Source organism: Hermetia illucens, chromosome 4 (assembly GCF_905115235.1).
Source record: "Hermetia illucens chromosome 4, iHerIll2.2.curated.20191125, whole genome shotgun sequence".
Lineage (NCBI taxonomy): Eukaryota > Metazoa > Arthropoda > Insecta > Diptera > Stratiomyidae > Hermetia > Hermetia illucens.
The window spans coordinates 112897183-112922021 of NC_051852.1; the positions used below are offsets into that span (position 1 = coordinate 112897183).

General features: G+C 40.7%; 1 protein-coding gene across 1 annotated transcript; it reads right to left on the minus strand.

Moving 5' to 3' along the window:
- Positions 1-14884: 14884 nt before the first annotated feature.
- On the minus strand, positions 14885-23028 carry LOC119655434 (ubiquitin carboxyl-terminal hydrolase 5). The gene is made up of 13 exons (XM_038061327.1): positions 22809-23028; positions 17936-18061; positions 17690-17872; positions 17336-17608; positions 17110-17277; positions 16894-17055; positions 16735-16838; positions 16487-16676; positions 16218-16429; positions 16037-16159; positions 15747-15978; positions 15329-15692; positions 14885-15267 (listed from the first exon to the last, which is right to left on the minus strand). Exons 1-13 carry the CDS (start codon positions 22902-22904, stop codon positions 15089-15091), a joined length of 2412 nt encoding a protein of 803 aa, XP_037917255.1. The 5' UTR covers positions 22905-23028; the 3' UTR covers positions 14885-15088.
- Between the last annotated feature and the right edge of the window lie 1811 nt (positions 23029-24839).

Consider the following 24839-nt stretch of genomic DNA (forward strand, 5'->3'; position numbering starts at 1 on the left):
CGAAATGCGTCGACATTAGTTTTGTTGATAGCGATCCATACATTTGCACGTTATTATTCACGCATGATTTATTGCCGATGACGTAGTAAAAATCTTTGGTTTTATCTTATTTTTATCAGTCTAAATCAAACACCCTTACGTTGCCATTATACTGCAAAATGATGAAATTTGGTGTAAGTTTGGGGTGTTGGCGGTTGGGGTTTCATTATACTTGTACATGTGCTATTTTATTTTTAGCATTCACACATGTGGGGCACGAACAAAACCTTTTTTCAGATTTTGCATCATATACGTACATACACGGTGTCCTGTTCATCGTGTGAAAAACACGGGAGAGTATCTTAAAAGAAGTAAAAGGATGCCGAAACGGGTATCCTATCTCTTCCGTTAAGTTGTGATTTTGTTACTATTTTTCTGGAAAACATTATTTTTACTACATAAAACCACGTTTTCTGGAGTCCTGATAAACCCGTGCGTATTTGTGAAACCATTTTTTGATTCAACATAAATTTTCCCGTCATGCAGTCAGTTTGGGTTTCGATTGGCAGGGAACAAACTTCTAATCAGATTGATTATATCGATCGACCAGCAGTACTTTTTGTAGTAGTCCTCTGAATGTGGTAACATCGGCCCCGAAAGACAGTATCTTATGATGGTCACTTCTGCTTGCTTGTGTGTCGCTACTGCGTCTGCTCGCAGGGAAACAAAGTGTCGGCCCTCAAATTTAATGTGGAACGTCCAGTGTAGGAAAACCATCTTCGTGTACAAACGATACAAACTCTGCATTGGTGAGGGCCGCGCACAACAACTTCGCTACCATACATTAGAAATGATGTATACTTCTTAACGTAATATCAATTACCATCATCGAGCGTGATCAAAAAAATTACGAACTATTACAATAATACTGAACATCATTGCATTACCTAACAGCACTACATTCGCAAACATCACCTAACATTACCGCATTAGAAAAATGATGGTGATATTACTTCTGTGGTAAGTAATGTTTTGTAATGTTATATCACATTGTGTGGATGATATCACATTACGAAGCATCACCTAACATTATCGCTCTTCGTAGTAGAAATGGCGGCCACAGTTAATGAGCGCTGAGCCGATGCTCGCTTCGTCGAGCTTCTGGTTGAGTTTGAACTAGCTTCAGGCTAGAAAATGAGCCATGTGAATATGGGATGCAGATTCTGGACTTTAAGTAATTGATTTGTAACATTGTCACGCGGTAGTGAATGTTGGTTGCTGATGGACATGTGTATGTTGTTAGTCTGCGTAATATTTCCTAGGATAAGTGGCCGAGACGACTTTCGAGTGCTGATGTCGACTATCGGTTGAAAATCTGTTCTCTCAGCTGGTTTTGCCATGAAAAGATGATTTTGATTTGTGCGTGACAGACAAACTTTTAATTGTGCCAAGCAAAGATAACTACTAAGTGAAGCAATACCCGTTCGCAACAGTCATGTTTTCCTGTTTTTTGCATGTGAAAATATTGTATTATTTTATATGGGATCTTTTGCTCCTTGTATCTTCTCTTATATAAAAGATTCATTCATTCTTTATTGATATCTGGCGCTGCTCCGTACTTTATGTTATACAGGTAATAAATGTAGGGTAAATCACTCCACTGGCAAGTAATAGTTCTATATCGGCTATGGAGGGTTAATATTTAATGTTGATGATACATATATCATAAGTACCGTGAGGGTAGTAGAAGGTGATTTTTGTGACATTGCTTTATAATATCACTTTCTTCAAAAAGTGATATGATATCACATTACCTACTATGGTGGTGTTTCGGGCACCTATATGGTATAGGTGCCGCAACACGAAAGAACTTACAAGTGTTCATAAGCCTTTCGATAGCCCTATTAGGAACATTAACGGTAGGCTTCTGATTTACGATGATGAGTAAGTGAGGAGGTTGCGCATAGGGTGAAGTTGTACATCTGTGGATGAAATGGCAATCCACCGTAACGTGCGGATCCCGGTTGCTCCTAAAAATAGAAGCGAAATTATCACTGCCATCAACGCACACAAATCGAGTAAAGCCAACTCCCTGCGGAACTCTTTTGTGCAGCTCCTACAGTTTCTGCAGAGAGGTTTTTTCATTTGTAGATGCTGGCAACCTGAAATTTTTCCCATACAGTGGAAGAAGGGATCGTTAAGACATCTTGACTTCGACCACTGGAGGGCTATTTGCATGCACTATGTTTAAAAAAAAATCTAGCTAAAAAGTGACAAAAAATATAAGGCCAGCCGCAAAAAAGTTATATATAGTACAAGCCGAAAAATTGGGAATGAAGGGGAAATCTGACAAAAACTATTCTTAAGCTGCAATAGTAAGGGTGGTCCCTATAAAATGTTTCCACTAACCAGAATGTACTCAACGAAATCTTCGCATAAAAAACTACATTTTATTGGGAAACTTCATACAAATAGGCACCAATGATACTTAAATGTACAACGACCAAAAAAACGAAATCATAGATGTTCACCTTAATTTTTACTAACATTTAGTAATTTTTCTCCCATAGAAGGAACAATTTTTCTTGAATAAGCGGGGTTGATTTTGCTCCATTCGTCCTTCAATACGCATATAATTTCCGCCTTACTGGAAATCACATGTTGACGGGCACAGAAGCCCCATAAAGTTTCAATGGGATTCATGTCGGGATTTTTTGGAAACTGTACCAGAAACTGTGGGACAGTTGAAAAGCAGCTACATTCTGGTATAGCGTGCTTCGCGTTTTAGGTCGTTATCTACGTAAAACACAAAATAATTTTTCAACGGCAATTTCTATGTATACGGAGCAAATTTTCTGTGAAAATATCTACTAGATTTCGTTAGTCTTCATGGTGTCATCATCAGCGGTGCAACAACCCATATCCGGTCTATATCTACCGTAGCAAAGAACTGCAGACATCCAGTTATTACGCAGAGGTCACCAAATTCAATATCCCTAAAAATTGCCAGGCGTCCTGATCTACGTCATCGCTCCATCTGAGACAGAGTTTGCAATGTCTTTCTTCTCTGTTACAAATACTGCCTTTATAGATTTTTCGGGCTGGATCATTCTCGTTCGAACAGATTATATCGCCCGCCTAACGTAAGTTAGTGAGCCGGATTTTACCTAAACGGTCGTGGTATCGCTCATAGATTCAGTCGTTGTATAGTTAGGGAATCGTCCATCCTCACATAGGAAGGCGAAAAATTCGTTGGAAGATTTATCTGTCGAACGCGGCTAAGAGTTCGCAATTTTTCTTGCTAAGAATCCAAGCCTCCGTCCTATTCCTATACATGAGGACTTTCAAGATCATTATCTTGTACAGTAACTGACTGCTTCAATCAATCATCAAAATACTCAACGATTTGCTTCAATATGTCTGTATGGTCAGAAATTAAATTTACCTTTTTGTCTCGGCAACATGAGCATCGAGGTGGATAATGCAGGGCTCTGCTGGGTTTTTGGCAAAACTTCCGGACCTGGTGCGATGGTGTGATATATTTCTCCAGTTCATAGACCTGTTGTTTCTTCCAGGTTTTATTTTTCTGCCCAAGAAAGTCTTGGCCCAGTTGATGGGTCTCTACATGCGATTGCATTTTCCTGTTCAATTACTAACGTGTATTTATCTTCAAAAGAGTCGTTCCAACTTTTTTGCAACTAGGATTAAATATGTTTGTGGCCGTACCAATGATAACGTTTTTTTTTGGTGGTTGTCAAGACCATTTGTTGATGTTTCATCTCCAGGACCTCTGGTAGCAGCGTTACCAATGACGAGCTTGCAGAGAACGGCGTTGAGGGCTTCAAAGAACCGTGAAATATCCCCACAAATACTTCATCTGCGCTGATAACATCTCATCGATGTATAAACTTCACCAAATGGCTTTGGATTTGGCGAGAGAGGCAAGTAGAGTCGGACTAAAGATAAACACCAACAAAGCGAGGTTCCTGGTCATTTCATATTTCACGTAGAAAGTGCTTTCTTCAAAACTTGGCTTCAGCATTTCATCGGGATTCTCTGATTTGATGCAATTTCAAACGAAGAACTTCGCCGGCGCCCAGTCCACTCATCCGTTGACGTGATGACGCAGAAGTGGCTGCGGATAGGTCATATATTATGGAAAAGAGATAATTCCTTTTCTGTCTACACCATGCAGTGGACTCCACTATCTCAAAATGGCCGACGAGTGGGTCACCCTAAGAACAAGTAGCGCACAACAGCGTAGGAGAAGTGATGGTGATTTGAATGCCAAGGTGGGATCTAACAACACCTTGCTTGGACATGTGATGGGGAAATACGATCTTGGCGACCGCAACGATAATGATGGCAGGTTCTGGATTTCTGCAACTTCCACCGCCTCGTCATTAGTGGCACATTACTCGAGCACAAAGCTTGCCATAAGGTCAGTTGGGTTTCAACTGGCCGACACCGTACGGGCAATCAGATCAATCACTTCGCGATCAGCAGTAGATTTAGGAGTTGTCCCCTAGATGTGTGTAACAAGAGAGGTGCTGGTATAGTCTTCGAAAGGGATCATCATTTGATGCTTGCTTACGTTTGCTTGCGTGTTGCGTCCGCTACTTATCCCAGGGTTGGGAGCTGCTACCTCCAGCGACAACATCGGCTGCTTGTATGACCTAGCTGTCATTCGACAGTAAGAGAGCTATCTTGATGATTGGACGGTAAATATATTTAGTAACCCGACTGTGAATATCGATGAGCAAGATCAAGCTGAAACTATTCTGTGCTATTGTTCTTTCTGTATTGCTATATGGAAGTAGCACATATAAAGTGAACTTCACTGTTACTCAAAAGCTCCAAGCTTCCGTCAATAACTGTCTGCATCGTATCATTGGAGTGCGCTGGCTTGACACTATCTCAAACGAAGAACTTGGTGGTGCCTAGGCCTGTGATGAGAAGTAGTTGCGGTGGATAGGCCACATTAAGGAGGGACGGCACTTGCATTGTGGGCTACGAAATGCAGTGGAAACCATTCTTCCAAGATGACCGATGAGTGGGTCCCACCAATTGCCTAAGGGCGCTTGGCTCAGAACAGTAGAGGAGGAGTGCAAGCGTCTCGGGAAGTCGCGAGGGGTGCTGAAGGGTATTTTAGGTAACCGCGAACGATGGCGCATAGGTGACCGCGCCACAAAGTGAATGGCAACCATATATGAATGAAGAGCAAAGAGAAATATTCAGAACAGAGCTTCAGAAGTTATTAGCGACAATTGTCACTCCTTACCTAGATGAACTAACGTTGTTTTCAATAATGAACATGAAAACTGAGAAATGAAATTGATTTAAATGGAAAATCTATTTGATTATTTGTGCATCAAAAATAAAGCTGAAATTCGACCAATTATTAAAAAGTAAATAGCACAGCCTTTTCATTATCAACTATAGTTATTGTAAAGTAGGAGGTCCAATCCTTTCTTTTTGATCTTATTTGACTTGTGATCGCAATCTCGCGAACAAACCTTTGAAGGCCCTTTGGGGTCTTAGCTTGGAAGACAGGGTCTAAGGTAAAGCCAGAATTAATGAATTTTCAAGGTAACCTGCACTGCATGGAACAATTTTACCACATAACTTATATAGACGCATTTCGAAAGATATTATAAAATAAACATATCCACTTTCTCAGTGCGCAATCATGTCATGTTTTTGCGGTTCTGTGTATAGTCGATATCCGAAACTGACACTTAAGGAGTTTTTAAAAGGTAACCCTTTTCCTGCCTTAACTATGCTAAAGAGCCGAAAATTTTAAGAACGGATTTAAATTATATTTCTCGTACCGAAAACCACTCATTCACAAGTCACTTTCTTAAATTGTAAACACAGATACGAACAATCTTTGCCGAATTATAATAAACAATTCAATCAAACTCGCAAAGCGCATATCGCACGCATTTCAATTAAATTGCGCTTGGTAGCGACTGAATTGCCTAAGATTGTTCGGATTTTCGCAATGAAATTGCCTCTCCGAGTGAAATCTAAATTGGAATTGCGCCGGTCCACTAATAGATGAGCGAAGAATATTTTTAGAAAACAGTATCAATTGAAAAATCATTTTTCTATTGAAAGATTCTGATATTTTTTCAAGACCATTCTGGAGTATCTACCCGGATCAGATCACAATTTTTACACCAAATAATTCTGGTTCTTTTAGTCATGTTATAATTGATGAGTATTTCTAAGTGTTCAAATTTGTTCGCAAATTAAATTCTACAACTAAAAGAATAAACTCTACTAATTGGAAAAAATATTTAAAACGATTCTAAACGAATTCTCCAATTTACTGAAGATAGTTACAATGATATAGAAAATAGGTTCGTCTTTTTTCCATTTTCATCTAAAAAATTTTTGACTCTCAGTGTCAGGTGTGAAAGAATTCCGCGTATTAAGATACACTTTTGACAAACATCAATCGCAAACTTCGCCGAATCTTCAAGATAGAAAAAGTGTAGATTCCTCCACGAAGGAGAAATTTGCTGAGGTATCCGCATTTTTAAATTTAGTAACCCGGTAATAAAATGTAGGGTTGTCTTCTCCTTTCCTTCACAGTAACTCCCTCTTTTTCGGCTGATAACTTAAGGTTAGAAGCCCCACTAGAGTTTTAAGCGACAATAAGACTGCAAATCAAACGACAATTCTCAGATTTCTATACTTAATGAACTGGCCTCACCATTACTGAAATATTCCTCCGAAGTACCAATCTGTCAACTTCATTAGCAATGCCCGAGTGCCCTGGCACTCACATCAAAATGAACGAAATGTTCAATTGAGCTAGTTTAAAAAGCAACTGGTCGCAGTTCCGTACCAGGTTTATATGATGTTAGCATTTAGTACCGATAACGCACCCTAATTGTTTGAACTGGTACAAATGGTGCAACCTCGCCAGTTTTACAACTCCCCGCCTGGAATATCGGTGCCTTTTGCTGGCGAAATGGACCAGTTCCATCTCCAGTTTGGCCATGATTACCCCTGAGTTCGAACCCCATTCTATGACTACTAGCTCATCGGTAAAGGTTATTATATCGTATTTCCAAAAGCCTAACTGGGGACCTTTTTTTCGTTTAGTAATTACAAAAAACTATATCTGAACTACCACTTCCGCTTTCTAATAATCACGTCTACGAAAGCTGGCGTGTACCTCGACGTAGTTCTTCGTTAGATATTATCTCATGCCAGACTGTCCTACTGATACGACGTAGACAATGTTCCTTCATTTTTCTTCACATCTCTTTAGTCAGCTACATCTAAACACGCCTTTTGGACTTAGATGACAATTTGACTTACGCCAAGGATTAGAACATGGTGCTCATAAATATTCTCTAACATTTGTATAAGATTCCTGTTCTCCGCTTACTAAAAAAAGTTTCCCAGAAAGAAACTCTGCGCATCAGTAAATAGACATGGACCCACACTTTAGTGCAGGCAGGCGTTCACTGGCGTGTTGTTGTGATCATCTTTTTCCAGGAAGATCATCATTACAAACATTTAGAAGATGGCTCTTAAATCTATGGCTGATCACGATGTGGTGGATCAGATTAGATGTTCGGTGCCAATCAGCCGTAATACAACTAAGCATATTTCAAGCTTTTAGTTTGAACAATGTATCGCCAATGACAATGCGGTGAAGCTGTAGGAGTCTAGAATCCATTCATCCGTACTGCTAACATTACTAAGGCCACGTCCCCTCGTAATACATACATCCGAACAAAGTGCCACCGATTCACTCACCCACTCATTGTGATCACAATTAGATATCCTAACTGTGTTGAATTGAAGAGTCCAGCAGACTATCTCCTCTTTGTCAGGTTTCTGTAACCAGGCACCATTGGTTCGTTTTCTCTTCAAGAGTTGGGTATTTTCTTCGATATTTATGAAAAAACATTTTTTGAAATTTCCTTCAAGTCATCTTTTTAAAGACCACCCTGTAAATATACTGCCCATTAGCTGAAGGAAGATAGCTTTATGATCGCCAAGAAAGGATTTGTAGACTCCATTCAGGATTGCTGGACTTGAATTTTAATTTGATGTCAGCTATATATAAAGCAGAATTTTCTTGGGCCAAGTAGGACCGTCCAACCCATATAGTTCACACTTATATATACTTTATCCAAAATTTGAGGAGCCAATTGAATGTCAGTAGCTTAAACAAGGAATGGGACTCCTCTCTAAACTTTCTTTGGTTATTTTCTGCGGAAATATACATATTATATTGTATATATGTTATATTTGTATCTATAGTGACCATTCACTCTCTGGTGGGGTATAGCGCGCCAACCGCGCCTATGCGCCATAGCACATGGTGCACTGAAATGCACTTCAACCCCTTCCAGGACTTCACGAGCCGCGCGCTCTCCTCCTCTGCTGTTCTGCGCCAATTCCACTACAAGCATAGCCATCAATCATCATGCAATTGTCGCCCCTCCTTAATGCGTGACCTATCCATTGCCACTTTGGCTTTCCGAACACATCGTCCACGGGTAACTGGCATACAGGCCAGTGCGAACTGACACACTTAATGTACTTAGATGACATTAAGCTGTATGCTGATACTGACAAACACCTTAGAAATCTGTTACGAATAGTAGACTTGTTTAGCCGTGATATTCGGATGGAGGTTGGATTAGATGAATGTCGAATCCAAGTCATCCGCAAAGGTTATCACGAGCCGCATGCCGAACATAGTATTGGTGACCTCCGCATCCAAGCTATTACCGCGACAGACACTACTAAGACTACATGTAACTAGGAATTCTGCAAGGAACCCATGCTTGAGTTGGTGATCTGAAGGATGATCTGCTGCCCAAATTCCTGCGACGTGTAAAACTGGTACTGAAATCGCATTTCTAGGGGAAGAATAAAATAAGTGCATTAAATATATTCGCTGTCCATTTACTGGCTTATGCATTCGGAATATTTCCGTGGACGAAAACCGATTTGGAAAACGTCGGCGGATAAGGTCTACTATGTCCTAATTCCGAATGCATCATCCAAACTCTGCCGTAGAGCGGATGAACCTGCCTCGTGAACAATATACAAACATGGGCTGATCACGGAAACATGTCCGGTTTACCAGTATCAGCCGCGGGCAGTACTTGGTAGTTCTGCTTACAGCATGTATTGGGACCGACAAGTTCTAACTAATCGCCATACACCATACCACCACACATACCATAGTCTGACATGCTATTAGTTGACAAGACAGGTCGCACCGCGTATATGATTGATGTTGCTATCCCCCATAACAGCAACATTGAGCGAAGATACGTGAAGAAGAAGTTGAACTATGAGCCATTGAACTTTCCGAAGGAATTGTGCATATTTGGAACTAAAATCCCAATAGGGTTTTCAAAGTTATAAAAAAAGGAGATCGTACCCATTATTAGTTAATAAAATACAAGAAAGTTTTCATTGCCTTTATTTCTTCTGATGAAATGGACCACATTTCATATCTAACCTATCCTACTGGTGCGATGCAAATTTCCAACTTTCCTACAAAATATTTTGGAAACATAACATGTGGTTCTGATTTTAGCCTATAAGTATTACTAGCTAGAGTCATGGACAAAGGAAAGTAGACGCGTTCGATTTTTTTGGGAATAATGTTCCTATTGTCGCGCAGTGTATTTCTAATCGTAAGCAGTTTTTGGGATTATATGCATTTGTTTCAGCGATGATGAATTAAAACCAATCAAAAACTGCATTAGACTTTACGTGTTAGCGCGCTCAATCCTCTGAAAGTGGCAAGAAGTCATAGACTTCGAATCCACCTGCGGCTTTGAGAAATCAGGTCGTGGTCGAAGCATGGAGTTTGGAGGCCTCACCAGATTCATGTTCCCCTGAGGTGAAATCTGTGGAAGGCAGGCTCTCCACTTCAGTGGAAAACCTGCAGCCGGTGTCTACGGCGCGACCAGAAAGGATAGTATAGCAACTCACTTAATAAGAGGAACTGAAAACCTGACTACGACTGGCCTGTCAGTGGCACTTCCAAAATACGGGAGAGGAAAGCTCGGCAGAAGGAAACTTTAGCCGCAAAGGAGAAAGGATTACAGGCTTGCCTATCAGAAACCTCTCCTCCGCCTGCATCAGGAAAAACGGAGGAAAGGGAAGTTGGTGATGTGGACGCAACTGGTCTTATGCCGGTATGTGGAAACAGATCCATGCAGCCCGGACACCGTGAACTTGGGAAGGCTTCCTACCGACAACAAGGGAAAGCACTGCGAAAGAAAGCGAAGTTTCTTGGGATATGGACGTTGTTACACCACCAAGTCTGGCGATATCCAGAGAAATCGAACCCCGAAGAGATCCACACGGAAGGCAGCAGACTTTTCCGTTAACGACAATTTTCATATTAGATTGCACTTCTGGCTACAAATATAACAGTTAGTCAAATTAGCCTGCAGCATGCCAAGGCTTCTCCCTATCTGCTGCCGGCAAGGCTGGCAAAGTTGCAGGACTGTCCTTATATATTTCTAGTTCAGAATCTGTAGCATTGGATCAGTCAAGGGGACTAGGATCTTCTTCGATGAAAGATCCTCGAGACCGAAGGCCTGTGTTTTGATGTTAAAATTGTTAGAGGCAACCATGCTGAGACAATTCTGTTCCCAGGACCTTGTTGCAATACCAGATTAATGGCAAAATAGGAGACGAAATGTTATATTTTCCTCTGCTTACTTACTCTATGATTCTTTGTCTTCGCAAGAACGAAGGGATCTGGTATTGTATACAGAATCAAGTGGCCTTGAACTTTTAATAGGTTGTGATGCGAATGCGGAGCAGTAGCAAATGCAATGCTAGAGGAGAGAAGCTGTTTGATGATTTTATCACTTCAGTTGGTCTGTTGAACGCGAACATAGGATGCGTCCCTATGTTCGTGGTGTCAAGAAGAATTGACCTAACCACATCACCGTTACTTAGAATTTAATCTGATTATTGCAATCAAACAGAAATAGAGGGGAGAGAATCCTCGGAAAACGAATTAGAAAAGTTCAATTAACTTCTTGGCGACAAAGTTGAGCTTCCTAAGCTACTAAGGAGTCCTTTGACGATAGAAGATCAATTGGAAACTCTGAATCGCACGCTTTTAGAGTGTTTTGAAGAGGCTTGTCCTATTTCCTGAGGTCAACGCGGTAAAACGGTTCCATGGTGGAGCCGAGAACTGTAAAGACTCAGGAAATTAACCAGACGACTTCTAAATCGAGCCTGCAAAAAAAAAATAAAGTTGGAGACTGGTTAAACTTCCGGAACTCACAGCGTGAATATAAGAGGCTCGTAAAACGTTCGGAACGAGACTCTTTTAGGGCATACTGTGATAAACTGGAAGGTGAAAGGGAGACTACCAGGCTGTGCAGAGTACTTAATAATGAGTTGGCCAAGTTGAACTCTCTTAGAAAACCGGACGATACTTTCACGAACTCCAGGGTCGAATCTATACAGACTCTCGTAGAAGTACACCACCTGGCAGAGCAGGTCTTAGAAGTAAGAAGAAGAGAATTGGTGGTTTCTGCAAATCCTTCAACACTAAGGTGTTGCAAGAGGACACTGCGAGAGCGGTTGTTACTTATGAAAAGGCGAGAGTTACTATACTATCATTTGAATACTTCAAAGCACCTGGCATGGATGGCATCTACCCAGCGATGCTAAAGGAGTGTATAGAGCACTTAAAGGAACTTCTAAGAAATATTTTTCGAGAATGTCCTACACTGAGCTACGTGCATTCCACTTGGTAAAAGATTAAAGTAGTCTTCATACCTAAACCCGGGGAAGATGACTATTCAAATCCAAAGAACTTCAGGCAAATCAACTTAACATCATTTTCGCATAAAAATGTCTGAAGAGGCTGGTTGACCGTTACAGTCGCGGAAAGGTGCTTAGGTCGCACTCACTAAAGCCCACATGCTTACCAATGTGGAAAGTCCCGTGAGTCTGCTCTTCATTCTTTGGTTTCAAAGATAGAGGACGGAATTCTGAAAGGCGAGTCGCGATGGGGATGTTCGTAGACATTGAACGTGCTCCGTGATGCTGCCAGAGAGCATGGTGTTGACGAAACTTTAATAAAGTGGATCTCCGCTATGCTAACGCAGACATTGCGGTGTGCTGAAGTGGGTGTTGATCGCTACCTAACAATGGAAGCGAAGAAAGTCTGTGGAGTACAAGAAGTTTCTTTGGAAGAAACATGTAGGGATAAAGATGAGCCAGCTATCACAGCTTATAGGCTGTGGAGGTGGACGTTTACCTCCACATAGAGACTTAGGCCTTAGGACCTGTGGCCTAAGTCTCTATATCGATCCACATATGTTGCTATCACTAGGCCTCTCTCGCCTCTCGCTTATACGTTCGTAGTGTAGTGGGTTAAGGTAAAACAAGAGATTTTCCGCTATAAACTCGCCACAGTGCAAAAAAACTGTGTATCTGGGTATCACCGGTGCCATGAGCACGACATCCGGCGCAGCTCTAAATGCATTACTCAATTTGCAGCCCTTGGATTTGTTTATTCACAGCACTGCAATAAGAGCAGCTCATAGACTAGTTCGGTTAGATCTATTGGGAAAGAATGAACGTGGGGGGCACAGAGCATTGGAAGAGTCATTGGGAGAACTGAATCAAGTTTTCGCGATGCCTTCTGATTCTTGGATACACATACATCTGTTTGGTAGAAGATATGATGTTATCTTGAAACGAAGAGAAAACTAGAGCTAACCAGAAGAATGCGTGTCAAGATATACTGACGTCTTCTACACCGATGGCTCAAAAACAGAACAGGGTTCTGGAACAGGAATTTACCTCTAAAAACGAGAAGTGGGCTTTTCCCTTGGGGCAATACACAACGGTCTCTCAGGCTGAAATGTATGCGATCCTAAGGGCAACCTTGATCAAGGGCAGACGCATCGCAATCTGTAGCGATAGTCAAGTTGCATTGAGGGCGTTGAGTAGTATGTTGATCACTTCAAAAATCGTTCTGGAATATAGAAAACTGTTATCAAAAACTGGCAAGAAGCTTCCCATAATGACAGGTGGCTGAACTTTAAAGCTGCTAGACACACAAAATTTTTACTGTCAGAACCAAATAAGCATACTGTAAAGTTTATTCGGTCGAAAAGCAGGAAGACATGCAGAAGTATTGTGAACATTCTGACTGGCCATAATTCACAAGCTGGGCATATGTTCAGAATAGGAATTCTCCAAAATGATACGTGTCCAATGTAGCAGTGAATTTAGTGTTAACGATTCAGGCTAGATGACTCCAACAAGTTTTAAAAATACATATTTGGTTTTTTTTTGCCGGGAAACCGTGAACTTCAATTTATTTCTGATGAAAATAATGCTTAAGAACTTTTGCAATAGGAATTCCAGCATTATCTACCTGAAAAATAAACGGTCAAATTATCGTTAAACACCTCCTGAAGCATTGCCATATATCGGAAGTTGTTCATTGTCAGACCGAATTTTGGACTGTCCGTTGTATCCTATAGCAACCCACTTTCGCCACCGTGCAGTTTTCGTTCATACAACTTACACGACCCGATTTTTTCTTCCGATGCAAGTGACTTTCAGGGAAGACCGTGCTGACTATTTCATGCTCTTCTTTAAAAGACGATGTACACTGCAATTTGCCTACTTCTAGAGTCTTACTCGCGATTTCTCGTACAGTTAGGTGAATGGTTAGAGTGCAAAGCTACCGCATGGAATGTCGCGGTTCATATTTCACTCACTGTAATCCTGTAGTGTACCGTTATGGTCTTGAATGAAGTGTTCTAACACACCGCAAAGCTCTGATCCTATTGGATTGTTGCGCCAACGATTATTATTATTAGGGTACAGTTAGATACGAATCGATTAATTCTCCGTTAGGACCGAGGACTTACAATGCCGAGCCGTCCTTTTCTTGCCATGATTTCCAAGGCCCGGAATGAAGTTATGGACCGCACACCTGCTCCACATCAAAATAAGAGCAATTTCTTGTTTTTTCGTCATATTAATTTTTTTGTAATGTTCAATTCCTTGGCAGTCGATTGATTTGCTCTACCCGTTATCATCAATTCGTTACGTTAGAAATCGGTTTCAAATATTGCAAAACAATTGTACAATTTCCTCTTTTTACAGAACAAATATTCACATCCAAATACCATAACCACACTTTCTTATAATTTTTACCATCATGAAATTGCTTTTCGTGAATTTCTCTCTGCACTATACCGGAAAAATTCCGTAAACTACTCAGAAGAATGTAATGTGATACGATCATCGCAGATAAGTATGTATACAGCTCCTGGAATTGGTTTTATTATTTTAAGATTTCTTGCAAAATGGGGATGTCGTAACATTTTTATTGTAAACTATTAAATGATTTTTCCCAACAGAATGAAAACAACCATCAACAATTGAGTTGTATCTACATTTTTCCAGTTAAATTTTGAGATGTTAGGACATTTTTCGCCCCCCTTTTGCATTGCATGAAATCTGCCCCTCATCCACTGCCGGATCCATTTTCGGCCGTGATCACCGTTTCCCGCTCTTTTTGTTGGTGCTGTAAGCCTACCGCTATTTTAAATAACTTATTCACATGTTGTGCGCTGTTATTCATGTTTCGTAAATGGTCCTTATTCCTCGTAGGTAATTTAATAATCGAAAAAAAAGAGATAGCAATCGATTTCTTTTTTATGTATACATGCTCTGTGCGGTACTAACTTGTACTTTCAATTAATCGTTAACTTGAATATGTATATATGCTTAGCATTACCTTTTCGTAATTCCAAATACTATGTCCCCGGGTGGGTTGTAGAGTTCTGAATCACTTCCAGACAGCCCATACTCATGCACGAAAGGAATAGGCGTAATCATAAAAAAATACCGCCAATTCAAAAGAAAAGCTTTATTATCTAATTTTAGTAATCGATCGAGGAATCAGTCGATCCAATTAACATTTGATTTAAAATTACAAAAAAAAATGCTTCTTATTAATATTATCTTGTTACAAAGAGATGTCGCCTTCGAGATGTAATGAATATGCATTTACAATAGTCTCAGCTATTCTCCCGACATTTCAGCTATACTTTTCATTTCAATTTTGTAGCCTTTCGTAGAGATACAAGTAACCTAATTCTTTGGGCGGATTTTGCGAGATAGCCACTTTGCTGTCGTTGAATATCACCCACCGATTGTCCTTCAATATATGACAGACATAATGCCCGACTTGCGATGAAGTGCCCATATGAGAAATGAATGCCACAAGTTTATAATCTAAGGAGAAATCCATCAGGATTAGGTGCTACCTTACAAGAAAATGTTCACAAATACTAACTTGCATTCCCGTCTCGATATTGCGGTTGAGCGGAACCATCATCAGCATCGGTATCCATAGCATCTATTTCGTCTGGATGTGAGAATATCCAGTCCGTGGCACGTTCAATATTATTGTCAGTAGCTTTCAAAGCTTTCGTTGCCTGGATTTCATTGAAACCCATACTCATGAGTTGTTCAAGACACAAAGGATCGGGGCTGAAAGTTTTCTTTGTTGTTTTGTTGGTACCGGGCGGAACAAATGGGTCACCGAAATCTGAATCTGCAATGTGTTCCATCATCCATTGTGTAGCCGGCTCAATCCCGCTGTTTTTAGTGAAAAATATTGCTCGCTTGCAAGCTTCCGGAGGAAAGCCCATTTCAATCTAGAAACACATCCACAATTAACCACTTATAAATCGACATAATCAGAAACCCACCAGAGAATTGAAAACCTCGGGGTCCATTGGTGGTGGAGCAGGTGGTTGACCTTCCAAGTCAGGCAAAAGTTCTTCACCTGCTTGCAAACCAGTCCCTCTTAAAGAGGATAAATCCAGAATATCAGGCATATCTACGGAGACATCCAATTTTATGGGAACCCAATCCTCTCGTAGAGTGAACTTCTTTAAGTGTAGCATCAAGTAGTCGGGCATTGAAGCCAAACGAGATGTTCTGAAAATACAAATCCCCATGTTGAAGCGATTTTAAAATTGTCTTATCAAAGACCTACTTTTTTGCGGTTGTACTATCATTGATGGCTGTACTGAAATATTGCTCGATGATTTCACTCTGAGCAAACGTATCAAGGCATTGTTGCAAGGTGAGCCGCGGACGTACCAATGAATCCGGTGGCCTAAAGGAGTAAAAGGGTAAGAGCCGAAAAATTTTGATTTCTACAAAAATTTATGTACAATTGTTTTCCTGAAGCTTCGGCCTCCGCTTTTCGGGCCTCATATTCTTTGACTTCATCGGCATTCGTGGCTAAGTGCAAAGGAACCGGTAGTGGGAGACACCACTCATCCCGTCTTGTATATTTCACTTTTTTACTTGCATTGCACTCCACACGGTCTTCAATACAGAATTTCAATGAATCTCCTGGGTTTTCTTGTCCGCGGCTGTTTCGCTGGGAAAAAATGAAGTCAGTAAACTTATTGGATTAATACAGGTAACCTGCAACTACCTCTAAAACATTCATTAAATACAGGAAGAATTCCTGAGCATCCTGTTGTTGTTTCGTTGAAAAATCAGGGTGATTTTTGGTTATAAGATTTTTCACCATAGCTGGTGAAATTCCCGTCGATTCGGTATCCAGTGAATTATCAGCAATTGCGCTATAGCGACCGCTCCACAGTCCTGTACCTAATTTCGCCCTTAGAGAATTTTGTTAGTTACACAGTGAAGTAATGTACAAACGGGATTATATATTACATTTGTATGTTGAAGTCGTTGGCAGGATCGTCGGGATATCGAGAGAAGTACTCATCGGCTCTTACCACAAATCGTTGTATAAAGTCGGGTATGACAAACATCACCTGTCGTAATTCCATATTATTCACCAAAGTTCTGACTTTTCATTGAAATACCGACCTGCATAACACTATTTAAGTAGCACGAGTTGCCTAAGTTACGCATTCCGGTATAACCTGCACCACTTATCGGCACTAAATTACTATTGCTTTCAGTCAATATATTCCATTCGCCTACGCGTTGATTGAGATCTAATTCTAATTCGACCATGGATTTTTCAGTCTGCAAATATTTCAGTGGGTTGTACGATTTTTTCTCGGCGATCTTAAGACTTACCTTTTCAAGCATAGCCACTTTAATTCCGAAATGGGCCAAATGATTAACCAAATTTGGATCTTCCACCATATCATCCTCTGCGTAGCTGTAAACATCGCCTTTACCATCTGATGTTATTGTGCCAAGTTTGACGGCGAGAGGAAAACTAGTTTCCTTATAATGTTCAACCTGAGATAAAAAAAAATATTTAGGTTTCAGATCCAGATTTGTACTTCAATTAAATCACCGCATGATCGTTCCCTCCCGATCCATCGAAAAATCGACGTCCACATAAAATGCTTCCGTCTGTTAAGTTCAACCACAGATTATTTGTCAAATCACATTTTTCACACTTCCATCCCAACGGTGGGATCTTTTTGCCATTATTTAATTGCTCCAAATCTTTTGCATACTTTGAAACTTGCCTAACTTCCCCATCCCAAGTGCCAGCCAATGCCTCCTTTTCCGACTTTGTGATGGCACCTTCGGCGTCAATTACCGCTTTCGCAGAGTTAGAAATCTACAAAATTATCGTTTAATTTTGTTAAACACGATTTATCCAGACAAGAATCGATTTCCAAAACATTTCAAATTCTCTTACCATCAACGGTAACCTCTCGTCAGGATATGGGAAACGTTCTTTTTGTGGGAAGACAACGATACTGTAATTATCTTTATATTCAAATTTTTTTCTTCCCGATTCAGGATCGAAACCGCCTTCTACGCCGATAGCTAAACGGGTAATTTTCTTCTCCGGGCCTTCACCAATTTGTTCTGAAGGAATCTGCAAGAAACATTTAAAACCTAACAACTGCAAATGAAGCTGATAAAAAAACTGATTACCCACCTCATGTTTTTCGCGTCGTATGTGAAGAAATACTGCATTGCCTGTTTTCTGGAAGTATCCTTCAACATAATTTTCACCAAATCCAAGGAAAGTAGTTAAGCTGACGTACAAGCCCGTTGGACTTTCCTAGAGAAGAAAGAAACAAAAATGTTATTTATAATTATATTATGGATCTGAAAGCGAAAGATGTTTATTTAGAACGCCGCTATTAAATTTGCGGAATCATCATTTCATTAACCAAAAAGTGACCTAAAATGTCCACTCCTAACGTATTGACTTAGGATGGAATTTGATCTATTTAGTGCACATTCTTAGGAAAATCAGAAGTTGTAAGGCATTAGTGGTGATTTTCTATTCTCTATTCTATTCTATTATTCGGAAAAGAGTTGATTTAGTACCTAAACTGTAAAAAATATAATCCAAGTGTTGTCGGAAGTGAAAGGGGAAAAAATTAACGTACCGACTGCGAGATCTCGCGAGTTGCAAATTTCCACACGCCCCTAAATGAAAGCAATGTTAGGGCTGGTCCTCCAGGTTTAAGGTTTCGGAGTGACGGTTTTATAACCCGTGATCCAAAAAAACTATGTACATCAAATAAACGAAGACTTCGGAAACCAGAACTGGTAAAAGTAACCTTTAGGAGGCCAGCAACTACAGACTGAGCGGGAGGTAACGAAATGGTTTCGGCGCGAGATTATTAACTTGAAATTGCGCACAATCCTGGGAAGCTATCAGAGATACGTGAGTTTGGAGTCACCTTAACATCGTCGACTTGAAGCCCATAAATTAGTGTGAATCTGCAATATTCCAATCAAGGCCAAATTTTCCGTTGTTTGGAAAATGAGACGACTTACAGAGGAACAGCCGGTGGCCATAGATTCGATGAAACATTGAATAGTAACCGTCAATCCCTTATTAATCTTATGATTACTAACATTATTCTTATGATTACCTTGTTGTGGTGGGGGAGGATGTAGTAGTTTACTACTACACTGCACACCCCGGAGTTTACTACTACACTAATCCAAAAACATGAATATGGAAGCTAAGGATGTTAACTCTCCAAGTGGTAAGAAGTCACAGACTTCGAATACGTCCATCCGTCATGAGCAGCCGCGGATTTTGGGGGCCTCACCAAATTCATGTCCCCCTACGGAGAAATCTGAAGAAGGCATAATTTTCGACTCAATGGTAAGCTTGCATTTAGTACCTACGGCGAAGCCAGCCAGAAGTACGGAAACTATTAGTTTGGGAGAAACTGGAAATTGGACTACGACCAGCCCGTCCACGAGACTACAGCTCAAATCTACCTGTAAGAGGAAGAATAAGACTCGGCAGAAGGAAACTTCAATCACTATGTAGGCCTTTCAGAACCTTCTTCTTCATCGTTACCAGGAAGAGCGGGAGAAATGGAAGCTGGTGACGTGGGCACTACTGATTTAACGCCGATATGTGGAAATGGCGCCGAGCGGCCCGGATTCCATGAATTTGGGAGAACTCCAAGCCGGCCGCAGATGATGGCAAAATGGACTTGGCTGCACCACTAGGTGCGGTAATGTCCAGAGAAATCGGACGCAAGGAAGCGGAATCATCGGTGGTCGGTGGGCGATAAACTGGTAAGTTTGGTAGGATGAACTGGTAAGCCCGGTGTTGGATGAACAAAATCCGGGCATGGAATTCAGATACTGGAGGTTAAATTCATGTATGCCATGAATGACAAATCTACAAAAGAGGTTTCAGCTTGATATTCGAAATGAACCAAAAGAGTTTGAAGGTGCTTAGAGACAATCATCATATATAGTGCTCCACTTTTTCTTCGATAGATTGAAATTCAATCATATCAGGAAATTGTAGGGCATCACTTTCATTTTGAGAGCGAAGAATAATGGTCTTTGACTCGCACAAGATAGAGCAATTTGCACCATCTTCGGCGCGCGTTCCCGCAATCGAGCTGCCGGCGAAACCTTCGCACTGGCAAACGATCTACAGAGTAAATTCTACCTGCTAGTAACTTCTCCTACACTATTTACGGAACAGCCAAAAGAAAGGAAAGCGTGAGACGAAAACGAAACTGACTTGATGCCAGTTTGTGCGATCGGAACTATGCAAACCGGACACCGCACACCAGCGAAGGTGTTAAGTGGAAAACGGCTGAATGCTCTGCATGATGGAATGAGACCTTTCATGAATGAGGACATTGGGACTGCTGTACCTCCAATTGCTGCTATTCTCACAGAAATCAAATGCGGGGGTATAGTGCAAGGAAATCCCGAAAACACGCCAACCGTGGCATACGCTTCTGTTCCCGATTACACATTAGACTAAGTTTCTGTCGCAAAACATAAATATTGGTCATATTAACCTGCAGCATACTAAAGCCGCGTCCTATCTGCTGGCAGCGAGGCTGTGAACGCTACAGGACTACCCCTACATTTTTCTGATGCAAGAATCATGTGTTCAGTTTAATAGGATCTGTGGCATTGGATCAGTAAAGGGGACTACGATCTTTTAAGATGAAAGATCCTTAAGACCGATAGCTTGTGTTTTGATATCAAAACTGTTAGATGTAACCATGCTGAGACAGATCTGTTTTCAGGACCTAGTTACGATCATCGTACAATACCAGATTGACTGCGAGAGGAAAAACATCATAGCTGCCTTTGCCTATTTACCCTATGATTCGAGGTAAGAACTAAGGGATCTGGTAGCGTATGCAGAATCAAGCGAAACATATTTTTTTGGGGTATTAGCAAATGCAATCCCAGAGGAGAGAAGCTATTTGGTTTCATCACTTCAGGACTGAAAATGTAGGTTCCGCACCTATGCTAGTAGGACCGAGAAGAAGTGAAGTAATTGACCTAACAATCTGTACTTCAAAGATGTTAGAGTTGATTACAGACTGACGGATGCTAGACAAAGTCTCACTGCCAAATCACCGATACCTAGAATTTAATCTGACTATTGCGAGCAAACCGCCTGTAATACAAAGACGGAACCCTAGCTAAACGGATCGGAGAAAGTTTAGTGAACTTCCTGGCAATAAAGTGGAGTTCCCTAAGCGACTAAGGACTCCTTTGTACACTTTTAGAATGCTATGAAAAGGCTTGTCCTACTTTCCGAACACTAAACTCACAACGTAAATATAAGAGGTTTGTTAAGTGTTCGAAAGGAGACTCCTTTAGAGCGAATTGTGAACAACTGAAAGACTGTGCAGCATTATTTACAAAAAGAAGGAAACTAAATGGTTGTTGCGTTCCAGCGCTGAGGGATATAAATCTTCAACTCTCCGAAAAAGTGAAATATCTGGGAGTTATTAAAGACAACAAGCTTCTTTGGAACAAGCATGTAGACGAAAAGACGAAAGGAGCTCTCACAGCTTATGGACTGTGTAGGCTGACTTTTGCCTCGGCGTGGGATATATGTCGTTATCATCAGCCCGATGTTCGCTAATGCATTCGTATTGTGAACAAAAGAGTTTTCGCTGTAAACTAGCCACACTTCAAAGAACAGTATGTCCGACGCAATTCTAAACGCATTACTCAATTTGCAGCCCTTTGGCACTGCAAAGAGGGCAGCACATAGATTAATTCATTAGATCTATGGAGGTACAGGATATGGCAAGAATTATCGGGAGAACTGAATCCAATTTTTTCAATGCCTTCTGATTTTCGGATCGGATGCCGATGAAGCAGCGTCTGATGAGTTGCCTCTTGTACGAAACCGTAAGCCGTTTTCATTCTCTTTTAATTTATTCATGGAAGGCAGCAGTTCCACGGCCACATTGATGGACAGCCACTGAAGATAACCATCACTAAGTCTCGGTTATATAGACGATGTTTCGCTCTATGAGCGGTGTGTTTCGCTGCGACGCCTTTGAGACCGTTGTGGAAATGTTTCGACAGAAATGTCTTCAATGCTTCGGGGTCTCGTGGTGCGCGTTGGCCTCCCAGGATAGCGGTGGTTTAACAAGCTAAATAGTGACCCGAAAATTGCTGCAATCCGCCAACTCCGATACCGATCGAAGAAGAAAACCCAAGACGGCCCAAAAATTAAAATTGGGCAGACCACCATGACATTGCCACCTGAAGCTCATGTTTTCACGCATCTAGCCCGTTAAGAAACCTGCGTACCGTTCATAATCGATCCCTCATTTCTCCATTTTGTTAAGGGAAAGTCGCACCGCGTCCTTGAAGAACTATTGTGCCCCTCATTTCTCCATACTGGCATTCATTGTTTGAGAGCAGGTTTGACTCCGAATTAACCCTTGTATCAAAGATCGTGTACGTGACATCACGAATGATATTGTCAAATATACCAGAAATAAAGTAGGAAAATACGTCAGTTTTTGGGACTTACGCGAAAAATCTTGGGATACTGTTTACTGGCTTCGCCAAGACATCGGAACTGATCAACCTAAACATAAGCGCAAGCGCACCGGTCTTATAGAACGGACTAGATCCCGATTATTGCTGCATTGACCATTGTTCGTGCTGACAGGGTTGGTTAATGCCTCTTCATAATTCTGAATGGTGTTAGTGGAATATGATTTCGCAGCGGAAAGACGGAAAGAAAATGACAACACCATCGATTGAATTTGAATCCCGCTTCTTTACGTTCTCGACCGTCTGTGCAGATTCTTGAGCATAATAATTGCAGCCGTCACTATCCAGGCATTCCAATCAGAACACAATAAATAATGGAGACAGGTTATGTTTATCGATTTCCTCTTTTGGCTGGGGTCGCTAATTTTTATGGAACATCTTTGATTTCCGACTAATGAAAGTGGAACATTTATTTCTAAACCACAAAAACCAAGAGATGAAGCTTTAATTGTTGAAAATCTAAGATTTAACCACATCTTTCAATTACTCACCGGCGTATCATAGGAGTAAACACACTCATCCTTATAGACGCTTTGGATGTTGCTTGGCAAACGAATTTGCGGCAGATGCTTCTGCAGTAGTTCCATGGTTGGCTAAGGGACAAAGACAATAAATCTAAATCCTGATAAATAAATCAAAATGACTGCACAAAAATCGAACTGGCGGCACTAAATCTCGTTCCACTCACGGCGCACCAACAACATGACAGGCAGTTCATCTAAAACAGGAACCAAGTGAAGTTGGGCTGAATTCAAGAAATGTTTTTACTGGAAAATTTTTGAAATTCTGTTGTTTGAGTTTTTGAGGAAATTTATTTATGAAATGGGAAAAGAATCACCTCCTTTTTTTTGTCTAACGTACTTTCCATAAACGCTGAGTGACAACCCTTTGAGATATCGCTTAATGAAATTTTAAATTTGAAAGACAGCTCGTTATAAATTAGAGATTAATTATGGAGGACAGCATTTTAGCCAGATGCAAGGTTTCCGAAATGGAACCACTAGTTAGCCTCACTTTTGGAAATATGTAAAAGGAGCATATCAGAAAATTTGAATAAGAATAACTGTAATAACAAATTGTTAAAAGGTTAGGGTAAAAAACGCTCATTGAACGTATGGCTAGATCTTAGATCTGTATAGGAGCTTCGATCTTATGGGAAGATTTTACAAGCGAAACCCGAAATAGGTTCTATTGACTATCAATAATAGTGTGTGGAGTTCATTCTTATGGTTGCTATCCTAGATAGTAGAAATTTAGAACGCTTTCAAAAATGTTGTCTCTTTTGTTGTTTTCAATGGATCAGTGCTATTGAATATTCTTGCTTTAGTTTTTGCTATCACGATTATGCAGCTAAAGATCTTGCTTTGCCTTTGCATTGTGCACAGAGAGGAAGTTTGAACATTTCACAATGTTCTCCACATTATGTCGATATAATCAACATAAACCAGCAATTGAATTGGAAGGCAGGTGACAACTTTTTCTTAAGCAAGGTTTCCCAAACCGTTATTGATGTCAAAAGATTTCGAAAATGATTCTATTGCTTCTATCTGGTCTCGGACAGTGGTCAGGATCAGCCTGGTCAGAAGGGCGGTACAGAGGAAATACCTCTATATTTACTGCACTAGACCCTCCTTTTTCATATATTTGGGACGGACAGTGTCCCTTTGGCATCACCAGGCATTGAGTCGCTGTCCCAATCTTTGAACATAAGTTGATAAACTGATTGGTGTAGTTGGACCCCTCCATATTTAACAATCTTAGCAACGTTTGATTTTTATACCAATGAATTTCTCTCATGGTTGTTTGTGGCCTCATTTGTTCGTCGTCTTCAACTGGCAGTACGTACGACTGGAAGGTATTCTGGTTGTTGAACCAACCATTAAAATACTTAATGCATCGCTGCCACATGCCTATATGGACGGAAATCAGATTTCTGACTTATGCGCCAGGTGTGGTCCCTGTACTTCTTGTTGTTAAGTTAAGACTCCCCTCTTCTGTTTGTGAACTCGCTTTTTCATCTGCCGTAGTTCGTGGTAAGCCTTTATATGTGGCCGGTTTTTTTTGAAATTGTTGCAGTTAATGAATGAATTGAATTAACGTAGACCCATTATCTTTTAACGAAATTTCTCACCAATGCCATAAAACGGATCATAAAGAGAATTTTTCGCCAATAAGTTGCAGTTGTGGACCTTAACGACATAGCACGTCCTATTGGTAGTAACGCATCTCGAATATTTCGCTCTTTGGTTAGGAAGGGTATTATGACCTGCCAGATGGCTGAAAACTTATAGTTCGCCTAGTATTCGCTTACATTTAGACCTTTCTTAAGACTTTAAGATATCCACTATTTTGAGTAATCATAGAAGATTCTCGAATTTCACAATGACTGGTGGTTGCATCTACGAGATTTGCAAGATTATGGATTTGATTCCACTTAGAATCATGGAGAATTGCTCCTTCCACATTTTAAATTGCACAACTAACCCTTAACTAATCAGAAAATAATAATTCTGGTTAATTCT

Coding starts and splice junctions, on each gene's coding strand:
- LOC119655434 (XM_038061327.1), bottom strand. CDS start 22,904: ATGGAACTACTGCAGAAGCATCTGCCGCAAATTCGTTTGCCAAGCAAC. Junction 17,609..17,689: donor ACGAGAGGTTACCGTTGATG/GTAAGAGAATTT, acceptor ATAATTTTGTAG/ATTTCTAACTCTGCGAAAGC. Junction 16,160..16,217: donor GAAGCTTCAGGAAAACAATT/GTACATAAATTT, acceptor TTACTCCTTTAG/GCCACCGGATTCATTGGTAC.